This window comes from Microtus pennsylvanicus, chromosome 9 (assembly GCF_037038515.1).
Source record: "Microtus pennsylvanicus isolate mMicPen1 chromosome 9, mMicPen1.hap1, whole genome shotgun sequence".
NCBI classification, from domain to species: domain Eukaryota; kingdom Metazoa; phylum Chordata; class Mammalia; order Rodentia; family Cricetidae; genus Microtus; species Microtus pennsylvanicus.
In genome coordinates this window covers 16,130,336-16,152,460 of record NC_134587.1, presented here as the reverse complement: position 1 = coordinate 16,152,460, position 22,125 = coordinate 16,130,336, and the positions used below count along the sequence as shown (strand labels likewise).

General features: G+C 39.3%; 1 protein-coding gene across 5 annotated transcripts in view; it reads left to right on the top strand.

The window, feature by feature from the left end:
* Scn2a (sodium voltage-gated channel alpha subunit 2) overlaps positions 1-22,125 on the top strand; it is a 116,491-nt gene that overhangs the window by 82,686 nt on the left and 11,680 nt on the right. For all 5 annotated transcript variants that reach the window (XM_075985011.1, XM_075985007.1, XM_075985010.1 and 2 more), the window contains exons 18-24: positions 6,758-6,878; positions 8,883-9,037; positions 10,655-10,828; positions 14,153-14,275; positions 16,298-16,579; positions 17,529-17,582; positions 21,334-21,471. In XM_075985011.1, the coding sequence (XP_075841126.1) occupies positions 6,758-6,878; positions 8,883-9,037; positions 10,655-10,828; positions 14,153-14,275; positions 16,298-16,579; positions 17,529-17,582; positions 21,334-21,471 (1,047 nt within the window). The remainder of the gene's footprint in view (positions 1-6,757; positions 6,879-8,882; positions 9,038-10,654; positions 10,829-14,152; positions 14,276-16,297; positions 16,580-17,528; positions 17,583-21,333; positions 21,472-22,125) is intronic.

The window sequence follows — 22,125 nt, the reverse complement described above, 5'->3', positions numbered from 1 at the left end:
TTTCCTAGTTTCTTATAAAGAGGCAAGGTTAGTTCCCTCAGCCTCTGAATATTCCACTTTCTACTTTCTTTAGGGAAAATGCACTGAGAGAAATAATAATCGAGTACATGACCTTTTAAAGTATTGAGGCAGGGTATCAGCAGATCAAAGGAGAACTGATTCTTGTAATCTTCAACTTTTTTTTAAGTCTTTTACAATCTCTTTTGGAAATATGGTTCAATCCCTAGAAGAACATACTAAATTTCCACATGAAAGGCATGGGGGAGTCTAAAGCATACGGATTAGATGTGAGCAAGCTTTGGTGGGAATGATATCAGTGGATAATTCATGATTTTTTCAGAAAATGAGTATCCCTCACTGGAAAAGTTTTCAGTGGAGTAGTGATAAAGAAAAAAACAGCTCTACATATCTTTACTATCAGACCAAAATGGGCCAGACACATTGATATCTGCTGAGGGTCGTCCACCGCAATATAAATCGTTTTTTGCAACTCCAAGGAAACTTAAAGTCTGTCATCTAGGATTTAAAGTTTGTAATAAAATATCCACCATAAATAATAAAATGTTTTTTTGTTAAATCACCCTAATGAACATGATATTTTGGTTTTGACAATACTTTGTAATTCCTGATTGTAAGGGAAATATCAACTCTTCCTTTTTAACGTCACTGTGTCACTGTGGCTGTAAGTCCATCACCCAATCAGACCATGATCTCCAATGTTGTGATGTTAGCATCACCCCTGTAAAATCAACTGGTGCTCCTGCAGTATATGCTAGCAGCAGGATCCAGGACTAAACACTCTCCATTCTTTGACAATAAAACCGTAGAAGCTGGAATACTTGATTTAATCTACATTTGAGGTAATACAGATTTTTAAAATCTTAGTGTTTTATTATTACTATTAAGTTAGAATATATTTTGTTCTCAAAATTTTGCACAGCACTTACTAATTACATTTAAAAATAACTTAGCTTTATAGTAACAAATGTGAAATAAAGTTTTCTTAACTTTTCTCCAATCAGGATTTAATTATTTTTAAAATTATTTATGTTCATTGGCTTTCTGGAGTGTTATTAATTTGGCACACTGCAGTTTAATAATTTATTGTTGATAAAGAAAATAAAACTTGAAAATGTAATCTTTAAACTTAAAAGATGGGTTATAGGGTCAGGAGCAATAGCTCTGATTGTGAGATGCCTGCTGTGCAGGCACAAGAGTGTGAATTTGGATCTCCAGAGTTCACATGTAAGCCAGGGACAGCAGTGAGTGTCTGTACCCCAGAACTGGGGAGAGACAGAGACAAGGGGATACCTAGGACTTCTCCCCAGTCAGCCTCTCCAAATCACTGAGTTCTGGGTTCAGTAAGAGACCTGGATTCAAAGACTAAAGTAGAGAGCAGTGGAGAAACACACAATATCAACCTGTGACCTTTCCATGCACACACAGATATACATGCACCAACATATACATATGCACAACATGACCTTGTACATACAATACATATATACATCCCAAAAACATGCAATAGTGCAGTTTGGTATTATTAGATCAGCAAGAGAAACGTGATTCTTCGCTGCTGAGTTTATAGAATTTTGAATAACTACTTGATAATAATAATAAGCATCATCAATATGAGCAGTTCATAAAATGTACCTTTTAACCCGAATATGTTTTATATTTCTAACGAGATTGATTGCTGCTGGTTTATATAGCTGCCCTCTATATATAGACTGTTCTTATATAATCTATTATCCCAGTCTTGTATTGTATTATTTAACTTTAATTAATAACTATTATTATTTAACTATTAGTCTTGTATTATTTAACTGGGCAAGTTTAACTGGGCAAATGTTGCTTCAACAATATCATTCCACCCATTTATTTCCTACTAAGTTAGGTATGGAAGGAAATTTAAATATTTCAGTATTGCCAGAGGGAAGTAGGAAACTCACTAAATGGTCTATTATAGCCCGCTTGTCTTTTGCTTTCTTACTTTGCAGCACTTTCCAATGTGTGATGCCCAGATCAGGGTGAAATAGAGGCACTTTGCTTAAGAATGTAAACTCCGCCTTTAATCCCAGCACTGAGGAGGCAGGTGCAGGCCGATCTTTGTGAGTTTGAGGTCAGCCTGGTCTACAGAGTGAGTTCCAGGACAGCTATGGCTACACAGAGAAACCCTGTCTCAAAGAGAGAGAGAGAGAGAGAGAGAGAGAGAGAGAGAGAGAGAGAGAGAGAGAGAGACTGACAATGATATACACTTGACAGCTCTAAGTGGCAAATTCGCATGGTAGCCGGGATCATCTTAGCTAGGAACTGATCTGAAGTTTATAGTTTCTATAGTTCTTAATTCATTTAATTTTGTAAGATTTTAATACATTTTAAGCAACATATTTTATCAACATGATAACATTTAACTCCTATACAACAGAATGATTGAATTGAAATGAGGAATTTTATTGATCATCAGTTTTTGTTGCTCGTCTCCAGTATGATTTGTGATGAAGGTTTTTATTCATGAGATATTTCAATGCATGTTTTCTTCTACATTAACATATACAGGAATTATGGATATGACTCGACACTGAGGTTCTTAGCTATGATTCATCTAAGTCAGCAGTATCATAAACACGATCTCGAATCTATAATGTTGAGTCATACATCCAGTCTGCTAAATGTTCCAAATTCACAAAGGTTGCATTTACTCGTGAATCATCAGAGAAATTTCCGAGAATGCGGTAGAGAATAGAGTACAGAAAGTCTAGGGCATAGCCACTCATTAACTCTGACATTGACAAGGTGAGTAAGCCCATGGATAGTGGTGTGGTGCCTCGCTGTGAAGCATGGTCTTTGCTATAGTAAATTAAACACCACAAGCGTAAGTACACACACTAACATGTGTGGAAGACAGTATGCTATTGCTCCTTGGGGAAGGGGAGGGGCAGCTGCTGCTTCAGGGGTTCCGTTTGCTCTGGAACAGTAAATCTACATATTTAGGGCAGAGAGAAGGAAACTAGATCGAAACCGACTGATTCAGTAGTAATTTTCCTTATAGCTGACCTCATGGGCTCCTCTTAATTATGAATGAATACTTGGCAGCCTGATTTCTAGAAGGCGCTCCTAACTTTAGGAATTGTTGATCATCATTTAACATCCCTGAATATCTAAGGAATCTTGATACTTTGCGATTAATTATATTCCTTTGAACCTGGAAGAATCAATCAAGCAGGAAGAAGTAGAAGTACTTAAGAGGCTGAAGTCCATATATAGGTCGTGAGGTCACACAATCATTGACACAAGAAACGTTCCCTAACGACAAGAACGGGTGATGGGTGCGAGGGATATGGTAATGACAAAAATACAGTCTTCTGCCCTTAAACCTTAAACTTAGTGAGGTGCATATCCCAGAATCACAAAACACACTTTAAGCTACACTTTGTATAAAAGTAATAAGCTGAGTGTTGAAGTTCATTGCAAAATTCTGCTGTTGCTTCTTTAATGGCACTGAAGGCCTCGATATAATGAAAAGGAGTTGTGTATATTTCTTTTTCACTATGGTTTGAGGAAGAGAAAACAGAGAAGGGCTTTGACTAAATTATCCACAGATTCAAAAAAACAGAAAAACACAGAAAGAGAATTCTTGTTTACTTTGAGGTATGATGAACTCTAAATAAAGCAAATTGACTTTATCTTTTTAAAAAAAAATTTAACAAGGTATTGAAAACAAGTGATTGGCTTGGTGACTTGTTCATTCAATGAAGAGCAAATTGAGACTCAGAGTAAGCTGTGGGGGCTCAACTGTATTGTTGCAACCTCATCCATATGGCTCAGGGTACTGTTAATGCCCCTAAATTAGCTCACATGTGTGTGGCAAAGACTTCAGTTTCTCTATCTGAAATACTTCTGCCCATCCTTCTTGAAAGGCCAAAATGAATGAAAAATCAGAAAAAGTTATGAAATGTCCAGAAAACTCAAGTTAGTGAAACAGTGGAGCGGAAGAAACTAGGAAGTGGAGGGACTCATACATTTAAGGTAGGACAAACGATGGTTGTGAAATAGGGAAAAAGTGATGGATTCTGGTGATGTTGGTCTTCATGACATCTTTTAAAATATTGACAACCCAGATATGTGGTCATAGGGGTGAGAGCTGGCGTTGCAGAGAAACTTTTGAAGATTTTGAATCCTATGACATTTTATGTGGTGACTACTTCAAAACATTGAGTACCAGACGTCATTCTGTTATGAAGCCCTTCATTTATATATCCACCCATCCATTCATTTCCAAGTAATATTTATTGAGTATCTAAGCCATACTTACTATTGGTTGTATTAGTTAATTTTCCCATTGCTGTGATAATATACTCACAAAAGCAACTTCAGGAAGCATGGAAGAGTTCAGCTCTCAGTTTGAGGATCCATCCATCACAGGAAGGAAGGCACAGTTATGAGCTAACTGGTGCCATGGCATCCACAGGCACAAAGCAGACAACATTGATTGCTGTCTCTCTGCTCACGTTCTCCTTTTATTTAGTGAAGACCCCACCCTATGGGATGGCGCTGTCCACGTTTGGGGTGGATCCTCTCACCTCTGTTAATTCTGTCTAGAAATTCTCTCACAGATAAGCTCAGAGGTTTTTTCCCCGTATGATTCTGGAACCTATCATGTTGACAATCAGATCAACCATCATGCTGATGTCTGTGCTGATACAGCCATTGACCTGTGCCAACATGAGCGCTGACATAAGGAGGGACCTGAATTTTTGTATTAGAATCTCCATTCTGCATTTCAGATATTATCCTCTTTATTTTTTTTTTAAAAAAAGATTTATTTATTATGTATACAGTATTCTCAGTGCTCTGCCTGCAGGCCAGAAGAGGGCACCAGATCTCAATACAGAGGGTTGTGAGCCACCATGTGGTTACTGGGAATTGAACTCAGGACCTTTGGAAGAGCAGGCGTTGCTCTTAACCACTGAGCCATCTCTCCAGCCCCTGTTATCCTCTTTATTAAGAGGAATGTTTTCCATTCTTACTATGTAGAGTTAAATCAGATGTGACTGAACTTCAGGTTGTCCCGCTACCTGTGCTGTGTTTCTAAACCCTGTATATGGCAAAGCCTGTATCATCTGACCTCTAAGGTGTAATAACTTGATGTTAGATGAATCTCTACAAGTAATGAAAGATTGTTTTAGGAGTCAATCACATGGCTACAAATCCAAGTGTACTTATGTAAGAAAGAGTCAAACCTAAAAGAAAGGATATGCAATCAGAAAAGGCCTCAAAACTTGGAATATTTATAATAAGTTTTAGTTTGGTGTCTCATCAAAGAACAAACTATATACAAATTTTAATTGCAAAGATGTTATTACCTGCTAATATAAAATGGTCAATGAGGAAAAAATCAGCTTATAACTTTTAACATTGTTTGGACAAATTTTAAGTAATCACAAAACTAATTCTTAGAAAGCAGGAGTATCTAATATTATTCGTATTGTTAAATTAGTTAAGACATTTCAATTTCATATATATTACATACATAATCCTTTCTTCATATGAACTCCAAACATGCTAAGTCAACACGTCATACAAATAAAATTGTGTTCATGCTAATAAAGAATCACCTTATTAGGAAATTATCCACATAATTCTTACCCGAAGTGTGAGTAGAGTCTTTCCCATCGAAACTCTAGCATCCATTTGATTCCAGTGTTCCATGTGTCAGTGTTCATTGTATCATGTGCTTCCCTCATCCTCTTGGTAAAGGTGCTCTCGGAGCTCAGCCACCTCTAATGTTATGCACTGATGGTAATAACATTGTAACAGGTTTGAGAATGCTGTGGCCTAAACTACTCTGGTTCCATGCGGCACTCACACCTGGCCCTGCACCAAGCCTGCGGCTTTGTAAAATCAGGCTAAAGACTGGGACCCTGCTCTTTATGCTGGTCCCAGGGATAGACTGACCTGGAGAAAGCGAATGCGTGCCAATATTTGAGACAACTTCTTACCTCTATCGTTTCCCTTGGATAATTTTGGTTGAACCCAAAGGAAACAACATAACATGCGATGATTTGTGTCTGCCGTTGCTAAGAGGACAGGCAAGAGTGCCAAAGCGACAGGTAGTTTCCAAATGCACAGTGGAACCCAAGAGTGCATTGGCCAAAGAGAATGCGAGATAGCTGCTCTTGCTGGATAGCTAACGATGTGCTGCTCTTCTCCAAAATAGAGAGTGAGAGAATGTCTCTAGTAATAACCAGTAGTCTATGTTTTCATGTCAATGAAAAGAGGAAAAACTTAGAATGTTGCTGTTTATGTGCATTTGACCCAACCTTTTCTACATTTGACATGAAAATACACTTGTGCAGCTTTCGTTGGGCGGGTCACAATTTTAGAATAAAACGAGTTATACCATTGACAAATGAATTTGCCAAAGCAAGATCCCAGTGACCATCTGGCTGGCAGTTTGCATAAGCTCTCTGTAGAATTCTATTTCAGAAACCTCATAGATGGGCTTAAACAAAAGCTATTTAAGTTGCACTGTGTTTAAGAAAAATATATATATATATATATTCTACAGTGCTGTATCTAATCTTGTGACCCCCACCTCTCCCAAAGCAGATTGGCATTGTATTTAAGTTATTCTTAAATTACAGATCAAGAGAATGCTTACAGAAGACTGGGGGGGGGGGGGGGGCACGACTTGGGAATCTTTGTTTGGATTAGAGAACGTGTTTAAAAGCTGTCCTGTGGGGTTGGTTTTCAGAAATTGAACGCAACTAGTTCATCCGAAGGCAGTACAGTGGATATAGGTGCTCCGGCAGAGGGAGAGCAGCCGGAAGCAGAACCAGAAGAATCCCTTGAGCCAGAAGCCTGCTTCACGGAAGGTAAGCAAGCAGCAGGGTGGTTTCAGTAACGCTTCTTTTGTCTACCCATCTTCCCTGCCAGCTGTCCTCATCTCTCTACCTACCACCTAACCACCTCTAATCACCCTTGCCTGTTTATATACCAACTGTTCGTTAGTTTGCTTTGTTTTAAATCTCAGCACAAAGGTACCTTTTCTTATTATAGGTTTAAATTATGTATTTTAGATCCTTTCACTTTCGAAGGTACTGATCACCTCTGAGATGTGCTGCTGTTGTATTAGCTTACTTTCTGTTCCTATGATGAAAACCCTCTGAACAAAATAAACTGAAGAGGAAAAAGTTCATTGGCCTTCCATTTCTATGTCAGAGTCCACCATGAAAGAAGTCAGGGCAGGAAGTCAAGTCAAAAACCTAGAGGCAAGGACTGAAGCAGAGGCCATGGAGAAATGGGGTTCACCAGCTTGTTCTCTGTGCTTCCCTCCACAACATGTGACTGTGGTCAAAACGTAGCAGCAGCACAGTGAACTGGGCCCTCTCATGTCAATCATGAACCAAGAAAATGCCCAACAGATGTGGATACACATCAGTCAGGTGGAGGCATTTGCTCAGCCAAGGTTCGCTCTTCCCAGATGAGCTGAGCTTGTGTTGACAAAAAAAAAAAAAAAAAACTCAGGCAGCACAATTCACTCTTCTGGTCTGCTAAACTAGCGAACAGGAGAAATAGCTAAGCCAGATGCATAACTGTTGAAGTTGTTAAAAAGCAAAGGAAAAGACAAGCATCTAAAATGAGTAAGGAAATAACCTGACATTTGCCGAGTGGCTGTGATACAGTGTACTAGTTGATAAAACTACATTTCAGTCTGGTCTGGAGTAATAGTTTCTTGTATCAATCAAGGTCCAATATTTTTGTGATTTTTTTTTCAGCAAAGACGAAAGATTTAAGGAAGCTGAAATATATTGCATACTTTTCTATGGGGCCATTGCTAGCATCAGAATATTTTCAAAATTATTCTCTAAAGAAAGCTAAAATTATGTCCTGTCAGATGAGGGTCAGTTATATCATCTGCCAACAGTGCTGAATATCAAGCCATATGAAATGCTCAACTCTAAGCGGATCGCCTGGGCTTGACTGCTACCACCTTGGGCATGATGTTCAGACTTTCCAGTCACTGATTTTTGCCTGTATATTTTAATTGATTCTTCTCACTTCGTGTTATCAATAGGACTCTTATGTAGCTCTGAAGATCTAGCCCCCAATCCATTTTACTCCATAAAATACAAAAATTAAACTTTATTGATAAGATTTTCATAAGACTTTACCTTATAATAGTTGTTTTTCTATGACTGAAAAGTCACCCCCACTAAAATGTACATTCCCCAAGGGCAAAGCCATTTTACATACTGTAATCTGATTATGATTTTTCCAAGTACAATTCTTTGAATCCAACAACTGTTCAATAAATATTTGCTGAATAGCTTTTTTTTTTTTACCTAGTAACTCACAAATTACATACAGGGGCTTGTTGCATTGTTGTTGGTAATGGTCAGCAACAAAGCAACCCAATTATTCAATAATAGTGAGCATTTATAAAATTTCCCATAATCTTATGGAGAGAAACGTAATAGAATCTTTCACAAACCTTATGGTTAGATGGAAAAATTATGTTATGCCATGAAATGAACTAATCAGAATTCAGATATATGTAATTCCTAGGTATAGTAGTAGTAGGAACGATTCATGGGACAAAGCCAAAACAGAAAAATAAGATGGAGCTTTTACTTTATGTATCTCTGCATTTGATTGTTTTGTGGTGTATTATAACATAGCTATATGCACATAAAAATCACCATCTAACAAACCGTTAAGAGGCTATCCTGTTGGTCTTGATGTCTGTGAAGTGGAAGCTAGCCTTCAAATAAAGTTGTCTCTAATGCACCGTGAGGTAATAGGAAAGAGCACGGCCCGCCTTCCCAAGGCACAGAGTGACTAATGGCCGTCCTCTCATCCACTATCCTGTATGTTAGACTGCGTGAGGAAGTTCAAGTGCTGTCAGATCAGCATAGAGGAAGGCAAAGGCAAGCTCTGGTGGAACTTGAGGAAAACGTGCTACAAGATAGTGGAGCACAACTGGTTCGAGACCTTCATCGTCTTCATGATTCTGCTCAGCAGCGGCGCGCTGGTGAGTGACTCGGGGCCTGTGCCTTCATCCTTCCCCTTTTCCTCCAGTGAACCTCACTTTACCCATTCATGACACAGACTGTTGGGAAAAGCGAAAGTTATGTGTGGAAGGGCCCGTGAGAGCAGCAGCTTATACTGCTTTCTCTGGAGGAACCAGATAGGATTACGCTTAGACAGTGTCTGTTCCCATACACTTTCGAAAAAAGTTCTCCCTGACATTTAGTCACCAGTGGCAGTTCATTTTATTTTTGCATAATAAGAGAATTTTATTCTTCTATTCTCAAGTCCATTACTATAACTTATCAGTGTCTACTGAATTTTAACCATATACTACAAACGTAAATGCAATTGTTTTCTTAGTTAAAAAGGTTTTAGCGTGTCCATGCAATGCCTCAACTGGCAAAGAGAAAGATCAATGGCACCTCTTCAGAACGGCTATGCAGATGTGATGTGGGATTGCCAGCTGAAGTGGGAGCTGCTTAATAGAGGCAGCCGACTGATTCACACCAATCCACTTGCCAGCCAAAGCCAACGGTGACTGACTGACTACCTTGCTTTCTGGAAGCATTACAAACCTAGTTTGCATCTGACTTCATTTAACAGGATGAATAATTTAATCAAATACTCATTCATATAATAAAATGGAACAATCCATTTTCCCATTTTGCAATGTGACGGTAGTTGCATTTCCTTGACTTTTAATTTTCTGAAAATGTTTGTGAGTGGTTTTCAATGAAAGGATGACCACCTTGCTTCTGGGGGCCTTTAAGCCCACTTCTGGCTTGACTGAGCCCTGCATCCTGCCATCTCCTCAGTTAGGAGAGTATCTGAGTCCTTACCAGGGTGTGGCCTTCCTGTAAGAGCTGTTGGCCCCCTGGTCCACTCAGCCATAGCTCACCAAAGTCCATGCACTTGCTCACACAAGAGCTGGATTCTGGGGCTTCCAGCTTGAGCTCCAAGCTAAACTCCAAAGTCCTTCTGCCCAGTACTGTCATAACCTTGGTTGCCCTCCTTCTCTAAAAAGAAAACTTTCTTAGCTCCTTGATCAAGGCCACCACACACTGTTTTGACGTTTCCTCTAAACAGTGTTGCGTTACAAGATCCTTTCATTCTAGAAGGCTCAGGGGTTCCTGTAAAATGGCCATACCCTTCCTTTCCTAAGAGCTGCAGAAGGATGGCAGCTTCTGTAGACACCCACACAACTGCTGGAGAAAGTAAAGACAGAATCCCCTCCCCCCTTCCCATGCTCAGGAGACTCCAGTAGCCTAGTTACACATTCCAGGGAGGGGACCACCAGTCACTCTGGATTCTGAGCTATTTCTAAATGACACCACCTCTTGATTGAGAAAGAACTATCTGAACATCTGGCCTTTGCTCACACATCTCACACATCCTCTTTGAGGATAGTCTCAATATCCAGATTTAAAATTGCGTGAGTCTCTTTGATAGGCTGCAATGCCTAGGCACTCCTCACATTCGTAGATAACTGTGAAGCCAGGACAGCGTGATGACCCTCCTGCCCCTGACTAAAGAAGGCTTGTTTTTGCAATTTTTTTCCAATACATAAAGTAAAATCTGTTCTTGACAATGACGTTCAATACCATGTCTTCCCCTGTAGGCCTTTGAAGACATATATATCGAGCAGCGAAAGACCATCAAGACCATGCTGGAGTATGCTGATAAGGTCTTCACTTACATCTTCATCCTGGAGATGCTTCTCAAGTGGGTGGCCTACGGTTTCCAGATGTATTTCACCAATGCCTGGTGCTGGCTGGACTTCCTGATTGTTGATGTGAGTACCCTGAGGTTCCCTTCTCTTTCTCAACAGGGGACGATGAGCCTTGGTCCTGGTAGCATGGAGCAGGCACTTGGGGAAAACACTGCTTGAGTCCAAATACAAATGCTATTTTCCACCTTTCCAGTGGAAGTATATCTGAGACACATTTTGAGGATTTATAATATAAGTGCCACCTTGTATTTAGTGAGTTAGTTTGAATATTCAAATCAGTATGAAAATCCAAGCTATGCAAGAGTATGGTTGTTTTCTAAATTTGTCTTTAATTCTCACACTTCATACAATTGCAGTTGTTAGAATTCTTCATGAGCATCTTTGGCAATAGGATTTGTCAGCAGTTGAGCCCTACTGAGAAATAAATGTCGTATACATAGAATATTAATTTTATGTAAATTCAAAAGTCCAAAACCAAGTGATACCACTGAATTTTTCTGGCGACTGAAAACAGATTGGCTAACCAATATTTTAAGGACTGATTAACTTGTATTGGTACTTAAAGATATTAAAACAGAATATCAGAATATAGAAGTATTTAAAATAATTGAATATGGTAATTTTTCCTAAATGTAACATTCAAAGGGTACGTGAAGAACTCCTTTAAAGATTTTCTTGAGCCGGGCAGTGGTGGCGCATGCCTTTAATCCCAGCACTCAAGAGGCAGAGGCAGGTGGATCTCTGGGAGTTCGAGACCAGCCTGGTCTACAAGAGCTAGTTCCAGGACAGGCTCCAAAACCACAGAGAAACCCTGTCTCGAAAAAAAAAAACAAAAAAACAAAAAACAAAAAAAAAAGATTTTCTTGAATGCAGAAAGACAATATATAAAAATTAAAACCAACGTATGTTTATGTTTGGCAATTCCAAACAATAAAACAAGCGTGTCAAATATGCTACCCGTCCTTCTTTTGTGTGACAAGTTGTAAGACATGATTCTTTTCACTTTTATGCGTGTACTTGTAACAGATCAGTAGCTTGATGATAGCATAGCTAATATTTAATATATATAAACAAGGCTAAGTTATTATATTCATATTAATGAAGCATAAAGAAACCCAAAAAGAAAGTTGACTTGCTTCCTGAACTGACATTGTCTAATCTAAATTGTCTAATATGAACTCACATTGTCTAGTATGCTTTGATATCTACTATTTTAGATTTGTGAATACTCTCATGAGTGTACATTAAGCTGGTTGATACTTTGTTTAAAATGAAATATGCTTTCCAGCCGGGCGGTGGTGGCACATGCCTTTAATCCCAGCACTCGGGAGGCAGAAGCAGACGGATCTCTGTGAGTTCGAGGCCAGCCTGGTCTACAAGAGCTAGTTCCAGGACAGGAACCAAGAAGCTACGGAGAAACCCTGTCTTGAAAATCCAAAAAAAAAAAAATCAAATATGCTTTCCAATAATCTGCTTCCTTATGGAGCTATAACTTGAAAAGTCACTTCTCTGGTCCTAAGGGAGTTTAAGTTTGACCAGTAAGGACAAATGTATAGTCAATGACTTCCCCTGAAGAAAGGTGTCTTGAGAGTAGAGTAAACCAGAGTTTGAGTGAAAACAATGCCAGTAGGTCCAGAGGTGGGAGGAACACTGGTGGGTACCCACCCTGAGAACCAGCGCTTGAGAGTGAGCTCAGAGGGCAGGGAGTAGGATGGGAAGGTTTGTAAGTGGAAGACAAACTAAGAAAGACAGCTGTTTGAGGAACTCATGATGCCATCCGAAGAACCATGAAGATAGAGAGGTTAGTGGAGAGGAAGATTTTTGAAGACTCTCTTAAATAAAAACCCAGAAGATTAAAGACTATTATGGTGTCCCAGGATGACCCAGATGTATCTCCTTTTCACGTGTCGCTAACCACTTACTGAGAGTGGCATGGCTTCCCACTTCTTCAGTTCTCCAACAGTTCTGCCCCAGTTCTTTTCTCTCCAATGTGTGCCTGTCCCTTGGATGCTGGCCTCAGAGAATGTGAAACACTCAGGTCCTCCTGGATCCCATTCCAAAGGCCTTCACAGTTCTTGAAAATTCCGACACTTTGTTCCTCGGTTATCTATGAGGAGAAGAGTTACATGGGCCTAAATTACCCGGATGGATGTTGTACCTCATTTCTCCCTTAAATTCAGACGCATTGCTTTCAGATAATCTGTACAAAATAGTTTCAATAAACCAAGGTTTCTGTAAAAGAAATTCTGTTCACTTCTGTTATTTTTCTTAGAAACCATTTTTCAAATACTTATAATACTCTTAAAAACTGTATTGTGTATTTATTTCTAGTTATCTGATATTCAAATTTTTGTGTCCTTTAGAATGAGATAACATTTATTTTCTGAGTTCATATAATATTCATAGTTTTCCAAGGTAATTGGGTATCTTAATAATGGCTATGACAGCTTTTCTTTTTTTTTAACTGAGATTTTTTTAGAATTTTTACCAATAGCACTAGTAACACATATATAAATGACTAAAAGAATCATAACCTTAAAATTCTTTAGTTATACTAAAATCTCAGTTTTCTTTCTTTTCATTCACTATTTGCTTTAATTAATGATAATTCTCAAAATGTTATTTATGAATCAACACTGTTTATTTTACCAGAAAATATAGAAAAATATAAATTCTCAAGCCTTTTCCCAAGCATACTAAATCAAACTTTGCCAACTCTCAATGTTTTTTTAATTTTTCTTTTCTTTTCTTTTTTTTTATTTTCCCATTCAAATATTTACACTTCCTTCCCTCCTCCCAATCCCCTCCCGCTCCCCCACACCCCCTCTTCCTTCCCCCTCCTTGCTTGAGAGAGGGCAAGGAAACTTGCCCTGTGGAAAGTCCAAGGCCCTCCCCCTCTACATCCAGGCCTAGAGAGCTGTGCATCCATATAGACTAGGGTCCCAAAAAGCCAGATCATGCCGTAAAAACAAGTCCCAGTGCCTTTATCAATGGCTTCTCAGTTAGTCCCCATTGTCAGCCACAGAGAGTCCGGTTTGATCACATGTTCGTGTTTTTTTAATTGAGAAGTTTTTTTTTTTCCTATACAAATTCTGATTACAGTTTCCCCTCCCCCAACTGCTCCAGATTCTTCCCTACCGACTGAATCCATATTCTTTCTTTCTCCATTTCATTAGAGAACAATCATCTAAAAAGAAGGGTAGAAAGACAAGACTAAAACAGAGGATGATATTCCTGCTGTAGCTCTCAGTGATCTTAAGTTCTGGATGATGTGGAAACTCCAAGTCTGAGAACTTCTTGCTTCTTTGTTGCACAGAGCAAGGTTGAGGGGTTTGTAGACATTTTTATCTCTAACTTTAATCACTTGTGTTCTCTTTTTTTGCATAGGTCTCATTGGTTAGCTTAACTGCAAATGCCTTGGGCTATTCAGAACTCGGTGCCATCAAATCCCTCAGAACGTTAAGAGCTCTCAGGCCACTCAGAGCCTTATCTCGGTTTGAAGGAATGAGGGTAAGACCAAACACCTTAGAGTTTGCTGGAACTATAGTTAAGAACAACCTGAAACTTTCTCCAGTAGGAGGGACAAATCCATCTTCGTGTTGACATAATCAATCAATCAGTAAGATGCATCCAGTGTCCCTAATGCGTATCATTATTTGACTCAACAGAACACAGTGCCGGATGCCTTTAATTCCTTTCCTTTTCATTAGGAAATTCTTGATCATATCTCGAAGATTGCTGATATGACCCAAGATTACTGATCTTCCCTCGATTTTAAAATGTGCAGGACATCTAACTTGATGTCATTTAAAACCACCTAATCATGAATCATCATTTCTTCCCTGCGCTGTATTGTGAACCTGGTGTCTGTTGAAGACTGAATCTGGCCTTTTGGTTTTTAAGCACAGACAAAGATGTCTAAAAAGTAGGTCAGCTGTAGAAATCTAATACTCCCTTAGAAAGGCAGTACAAAGGACCAGGAGGAATTCATGCTGACATTTGTCATCCACTGGGACAAAAGCCCAAGAACACATACCGTCACCACCTAGAAAATAATTGTAGCCCGTCTCCATGGTACTGCGTATCAAAAAAAAAAAAAAACCTGCAAATGGATGCTTTTTGTGATACTTAAAACATCTCCCTGTAATCCTAGCACTCAGAAGTTTGGGGTCATAGGATTACCAGCCTACATAGTCACTTCCAAGCCAGGCTTAGCTAAAAAGTGACACACTGTCTCAAAAACTCTTTACAAGACAAGACAAAAACAGAAATGAAAATACTTCCTTAGACCTCATCAGGGTATTACAAGCACAGCCATAGATGCCTGTTATGTGTTGGTGTGTAGGCACGTTGGTGCATGTGTAGCCATGTTTGGGCATGTCTAGGCATGTCCTGCTTTTCTATGTATAGAAAGAAATGTTTGGCTAGCTGTTAGATTTTTTTTCTTTAACGATTAAATAAATCCTTGTTTTGCAGTAGTAGGATGTTAAATGTTCTGTACTAGAACATGTTTCATATTTTCCATGTCAAATTTATCTTTCATATTCACCAGCTTCCTCTTTCTTGGCCTTGGGACCAAATCTGAGGTCTCGAGTGTGATATGGAGGTCTCTGTATCACATTGTACGCTCAAATGTTCTCTCTTGCTCTCAGTTTGGTATTGTACACTTCGTATACAATACAGCATTGCACACTTTCCATTATTAAAATATTGATTGTTCAGATGATCTTATACATTTATGTCATTATTTGTGGGCTTAGTTACATGTTTATTTTAATTATCTCCATTTCTTGCTGAAAATCTGTTACATACATGTGCTTACCCCCAAGAAAACTTTTCATAATGCAATTCATTTCATATTCTTCTGTAATTTAGAATTTTGAAATTCTAAATTTTGATCTAAAATTTTTAGACAAAGCTTTTGGGCACTTCTAACGAATATTCAACTTTGAGGAGAGAAGTATTTTTTCTATAATTCGACCATTATTTTCTTTGCTATATAAGGTTTTATAGTTTGTATTATGTGTATGGATAGTTGCCTACTGATATGCATGTGCACCATATGTATGTATGTTAGCCTTAGCAGCTAGGACAGGGTGCCAGAATCTCTGTAACAAGTTGCAGCCAGTTCGGAGCGCCTTCATGTTGATGATGGGAACCAAACCTAGATCCTCTCGAGCAGGCAATTCTATTAGTCATTCAGTGAACTCTCCAGACCTTTATTCTCTTTTCTTTTTTAAGGTATATTTGTTTATATTCAGTGTATGTTCATGTGACAGAGTATATATGGATGTAAAACACATGAGTTTAGATGCCCTTGAGACTAGAAAAAGGTGTTAGATCCCTGATACTAAAGTTCCAGGAGAATGTTCGCCACCTGACATTGGTGCTGGGAACCAAGTCTAGGTCCTCTTGAAGAGCCACAGTTGAGCCATTTTTCAAGCTGAAATCATGGCTTACTAATAACATTTGAAAGGAAGTGAACATAAATACCTGTCCTCTCATGGGTTTCCGCCTTCTCCTCCTGCCCAGGTTGTTGTAAATGCTCTTCTGGGTGCCATCCCATCCATAATGAACGTGCTTCTGGTCTGCCTGATCTTTTGGCTAATATTCAGCATCATGGGAGTGAATCTCTTTGCCGGCAAGTTCTATCACTGCATCAACTACACCACTGGGGACATGTTCGACGTGAGTGTGGTCAACAACTTCAGTGAGTGCCAAGCTCTCATAGAGAGCAACCAGACAGCCAGGTGGAAGAACGTGAAAGTCAACTTCGATAATGTGGGACTTGGCTATCTTTCTCTGCTTCAAGTGGTAAGTGGCCACCTTCATGTTGCTTGGCATGTGTCAAAAATTGTCTTTCTCTGCTGCCTGACAGCTGTTAGAATTAGTGTCATCAAAGAGAAGACAGATACCATGCTTGCAGCAACCTGCACACTGCTAGTGGAAATGCTAATTAGTAAGGCTTATGAGAAGCATTACAGGGAGCCCTCAATAATGTAGAAAAGAACCATCATGTGATCTGGGGATTCCAGTCCTGGGCATGTGTCCAAAGGAAATGCAATGCATACTCGGTGTGTGAAAACATGTCTACATTCCCCTCTCTTTCACATACTGGTTGCACACTGCACATGGAAATGTGCTGGTTCTAACTGCAGCATCACTTATGACCATTGTATGTGGTGTTGGTCTAAGTCTATCAGTGAATGAATGTCTAAAGGTAGAGGACATGCGCATATAGAGTAATTATCGCATGCTGATAATCTTCCCAAAGTGCTTTCCTAGGTTCCTTATAACAATCATTCTAATAATCATATTATAGCCAAAGGCTGTCGAGGTGACTTTTGTGATCGTATATTGTGAAGGAAATTCAGGATTCCATTATACATGTTAAATATGCGCCAAAAGATTTCACAAAATTTTGCTTCTATCACCAAATACTATCCACGGAGTTTAAATAATAGCCATAAACCACGTTATACAAATGTCTTTGAATGGATCTTGTTAACTACTTAGACATTTTTAAGTTGTTTGTCTCTGTAGAACACAATGGGATGTGTTAAAACCTTCACGCACTGTGTAATGTGCTGTCAAATGAAGCTTATCTATCACCCAATCCATTGCCATATTGTTTTGTGGTGGAAATATCTAGAGAACTGTCTTTTGGGGTTTTAGTTTCCTCTTTTGTTTGTACTTCTACCCTGATAAGTTATTTTCTGAATTGTAATAAAGAGGAAAAGTAAACATTTTGGCTGTTTTACAGGCCACATTTAAAGGATGGATGGACATCATGTATGCAGCTGTTGACTCAAGAAATGTAAGTCCATTTAGGCAAGAAATTGCTTGCTTTGATCAAATGAATGTGTCCATATTATTGTAAATCATCAATGGAAAACCACAGCAAAAATGATATAACTGCAGATCAATTTACAGGACACAGCTATTTTACCAAAAATGAAGTACTTATATTATTTCTTTAAGAAAATTTCTACAGGGGATCCCAGTCTTTACTTACAGAGTTGAAATTTTTTAACATGCTGAAGGTCTAATAGTAACTGTAGAAATAATTAGTAACCAGAGAGTTGAAACCAACCAGTTTTTCAAATTTTACTTACAAGGTTTTTCTCAAGTCACTATTAATTGTTTTTAAGATTTATTTTATTTTTTTTTTTGTGTGTGTATGTCAGTATTTTTTGCTTACTTGTATGTCTGTGCATCACATGTGTGTCTGGTGCCCATAGAGGCCAGAAGAGGGAACTAGATCCTCTGGAGCTGGAGATACAGACAGTTGTGAACCTCTTTGTGAGTGCTGGGAGCTGAGCTCTGGTCCGCTGGAAAAGCAACAAATACTCTTGACCTTAACCTTAACTGCTAAACCATCCCTCTGGCCCCTCACTGTGGTTTCTTCTTCTTTTCTTTCCTTTTTCCTTTTTCGTTTCTTCTTTTGACTTTTCTAGTAAGCTTGGGCCCTGATGCTTGCTTAAATTTTTATGAATTGTATTTTCAAAATGAGACATTTTATTTTTGTGAACAGAAGTCCTCTGGGCAATATTTTTCATCTGCCATAAGTTTCCTCCAGCATTTGATCTTCTCAGAGGACGGAAATGACTAATAATGACAAATGGCGGGGAACACAGGAAACAAAACAAACAAACCAAAACCTAATAGCGTCTCCTGCCGGAGGTGGAAGTGTGGGAGAGAAGGCGGAGATTTGCAAAATCTACCTTAGAAACACAGTGGAGATTTTTGCTTCAATTTTTGTTTATTTCACACAATTTATCAAGGAAGAAAGTGGCATTTTGGAATGGACTGGCTTCTGGTTTGCTAGAGCCCCCCGAATACTCTCTGTATTATTTCTTTTATTTTTGTATTATTTCTGATTTCTCTGCACCAGTAATTAGCTCTCTGTAGTAAAAAAAAAAAAATCCCTGAGTTGTTTATATCAGCCTCATAAAACCACGCATCAGAGCCAGAGAGCGCTAAACAGCCTGCAGTGCCTCAGGGATCCTAACAACGAGTGTTTTCTGAATCATGTTAGTAAGGTTTTGCTTGTCACCTAGGATACCAAGGGCTACCTCAACATTATCTCGCTTTGTTTTACACCGTAGCCTCGTGTGCTTGGCACTAACTGCATTATTGAAGCAGAAAGGTTCAAAATATACAATGCAGATGTTGATGAACTCTGACCAGAAGCTTGTCCTCTCTCTACCTTTTTGATTGGCTCATCCAGAGCTGTTTCTACCTTAGCAACAGCCTACATGGCACACAACTTACTGTGCGTCTCTGTTAGTAACCCAGCAGAAACTGCCTGCTGCTGAAGCTCTCACACTCACCCATATGGCGGAAGACAAAAGCTAACTGAGACAACAATAAAGACTTCCTGGCTTTCACTCTTACTTTCATTTTTTTATTTAATATATTTATTCAAGACAGGCTCTTACTGTGTAACCCTGGCTGACCTGGAAATCTCTATGCAGACCAGGAACTAGCCAGGAACTCATAGAGATTCACCTGCCTCTTCCTCCTGAGTAATGTCATTAAAGGCTGTGCCACCATGCCAGGTTCTGGCTTTTGCTTTCATTAATCATCCATGCACAAGCACGCACACACACATACACCACTAGATGAATAAAATAAAGTAGTTGTGCATTAAGATATTATTTGACAGCCAGGCGGTGGTGGCACACACCTTTAATCCCAGCGGTTGGGAGGCAGAGGCAAGTGGATCTCCCTGATATATATATATATATATTTGTCTTTTTGCAGCATATTCTTAAGCTATTTTTACGCCTGTACAAGTGTATAGGATAGTTAATCTATGTACAGAAGTGAGAAGATTTTGAAGTGACAGAACTGGAATTAATTGGAAAATAATAACAATGAGTAAATGTTATATAGTGGCAGAAATGAATGTGGATGCCTTAATGCAAAGAAACTGCACATACACCACAATTTTGTTTATTGGTTCAAGATTGGTACAAAATCAACCTACTGTTCAAAAATATCAAGGAATCAACTCTCAAAAGTGGAGGCTAATGTTGCCAGCAGTGATGGTAGTGGCTATGTTGCAGAAGAATAAACACATCAGGATTTGTGAAGTACCCAAATTGTGTTTTCTTACAAAAATGTATATCACTTAAGTTTATATGTTAGACACTTTAATATATTGCATTTAATTCATAAAACTTGAAAATATATTACTGTGTTAGGCATACATATACATAGATAAGTCAAATGATCAGCAATAATACCTAGTTTTGCAATCATTTTACATTTTACTTTATCATATTTCATTTAAAAATATGTTTGTTACACCCTCAGAATGGATGTCATTGACACAGTAAGCTGCAGTTTGCACTCTTTCTCAGCCATGATTGATTAACTGAGTTATTAGAAGTGTCCTGGGAGACTTGAGCTTTTGATATCAGAAGTTTTTGTTATCATTTATTTTCCTCCAAGGTCTGGACAACACAGAGGATCTTTGTAATGCAAACTGCCTATTGGAGAGAGTGGGTCACTATACGCACTATCAGGAAGGATAAACCCTACCAACCTACTCATGAGTACACGGACAATGTCATTTCTATGTGGCCTGGGAAGTGTGTACTATTAAACATTCCACACCTATCCATCACTACTGGCTGATCTTGGCCTTAAGCCCTTTTCTATATACTAGCATATTTAGCATGCACAAGTTACTCTAAAACGTATAGGGTCTAGTTTTTCCATTTCACAGGTGAGAGGACTAGGCAGAGAAAGTAAATATCAGCTGTTCTAAAACAGAGCAATGAGACTCTGACTTTGCTGTGGAATGAGGTGCCTCTATCCATGTTCCGTGCTGAGATCGTTGCTGTGGGATGAGGTGCCTCTCTCCATGTTCCGTGTTGAGATCGTTGCTGTGGGATGAGGTGCCTCTATCCATGTTCTGTGTCGAGATCGTTGCTGTGGGATGAGGTGCCTCTATCCATGTTCCGTGTTGAGATCTTTGCTGTGGGATGAGGCGCCTCTATCCATGTTCCGTGTTGAGATCTTTGCTGTGGGATGAGGTGCCTCTCTCCATGTTCCGTGTTGAGATCGTTGCTGTGGGATGAGGTGCCTCTATCCATGTTCTGTGTCGAGATCGTTGCTGTGGGATGAGGTGCCTCTATCCATGTTCCGTGTTGAGATCTTTGCTGTGGGATGAGGCGCCTCTATCCATGTTCCGTGTTGAGATCTTTGCTGTGGGATGAGGCGCCTCTATCCATGTTCCGTGTTGAGATCGTTGCTGTGGGATGAGGTGCCTCTATCCATGTTCCGTGTTGAGATCTTTGCTTATTGAGGAAAAGAATGTTCTCGGTCATTTAAGGATTTATTTGGTGAGATTACTATAATTATTTAAGCTTTTGCATGAATGTTTTCATTTTCTCAAGTCACTGAATAGTCTTGCAGGATTCAACAGGCATGTTAGACGTGGTGGTTCCTGAAATCTGGCCAGTATTTGTCTGTTTCATGTTTAGAGCTTTGAAAACTCAATGATGTACTTTTAATGAAACTTTGCAATCTAATGGTTACCATTCTCCCTATTTTAGGTAGAGTTGCAACCCAAATACGAAGACAATCTGTACATGTACCTTTACTTTGTCATCTTCATTATTTTCGGCTCATTCTTCACACTGAATCTTTTCATCGGTGTCATCATAGATAACTTCAACCAACAGAAGAAGAAGATAAGTATATCTAGACTCCCTCTGCACTGTGAAGCGCGAGCTGGGTCCAGCGTGCTGCAGAATGTCTTTGCCAAGGGAAACGACACAACATTCAGAAGTTCTTTTGAGATTTCATGAGTTTTAAGAGATTAGGTCAGCCGGATGTGGTGGTGCATATGCCTTTAATGCCAGCACTTGGGAGGCAGAGGCAGTCAGATCTCTGTGAGTTCCAGGCCAGCCTGTTTGACAGTGAATTCCAGGACAGCAAGTGCTATGCTGAGAATCCCTGCCTTGAAAATATAAAATTTAAAAAGAAAAGAGTTGAGGTCACTTGTAATTCAGATACAACGCTTTGAAGGCTCCAGTGTATGGATGTGCCTGTTGTGACCTACCGATCGTGTTGTCTGGGCGCATCATTAGCAGTGCTATGTCGTAATGAACGTGTTGACTGAGCACACAGCACTGCTGTGACGTAACGAATGTGTTGACTGAGCATACAGCACTGCTGTGACGTAACGAACTGTTGTCTGGGCGCATCATTGGCAGTGCTATGACGTAACGAACGTGTTGTCTGGGCGCATCATTAGCAGTGCTGTGATGTAACGATCGTGTTGTCTGGGCACATCATTAGCACTGCTATGACGTAATGAACGTGTTGTCTGGGCGCATCATTGG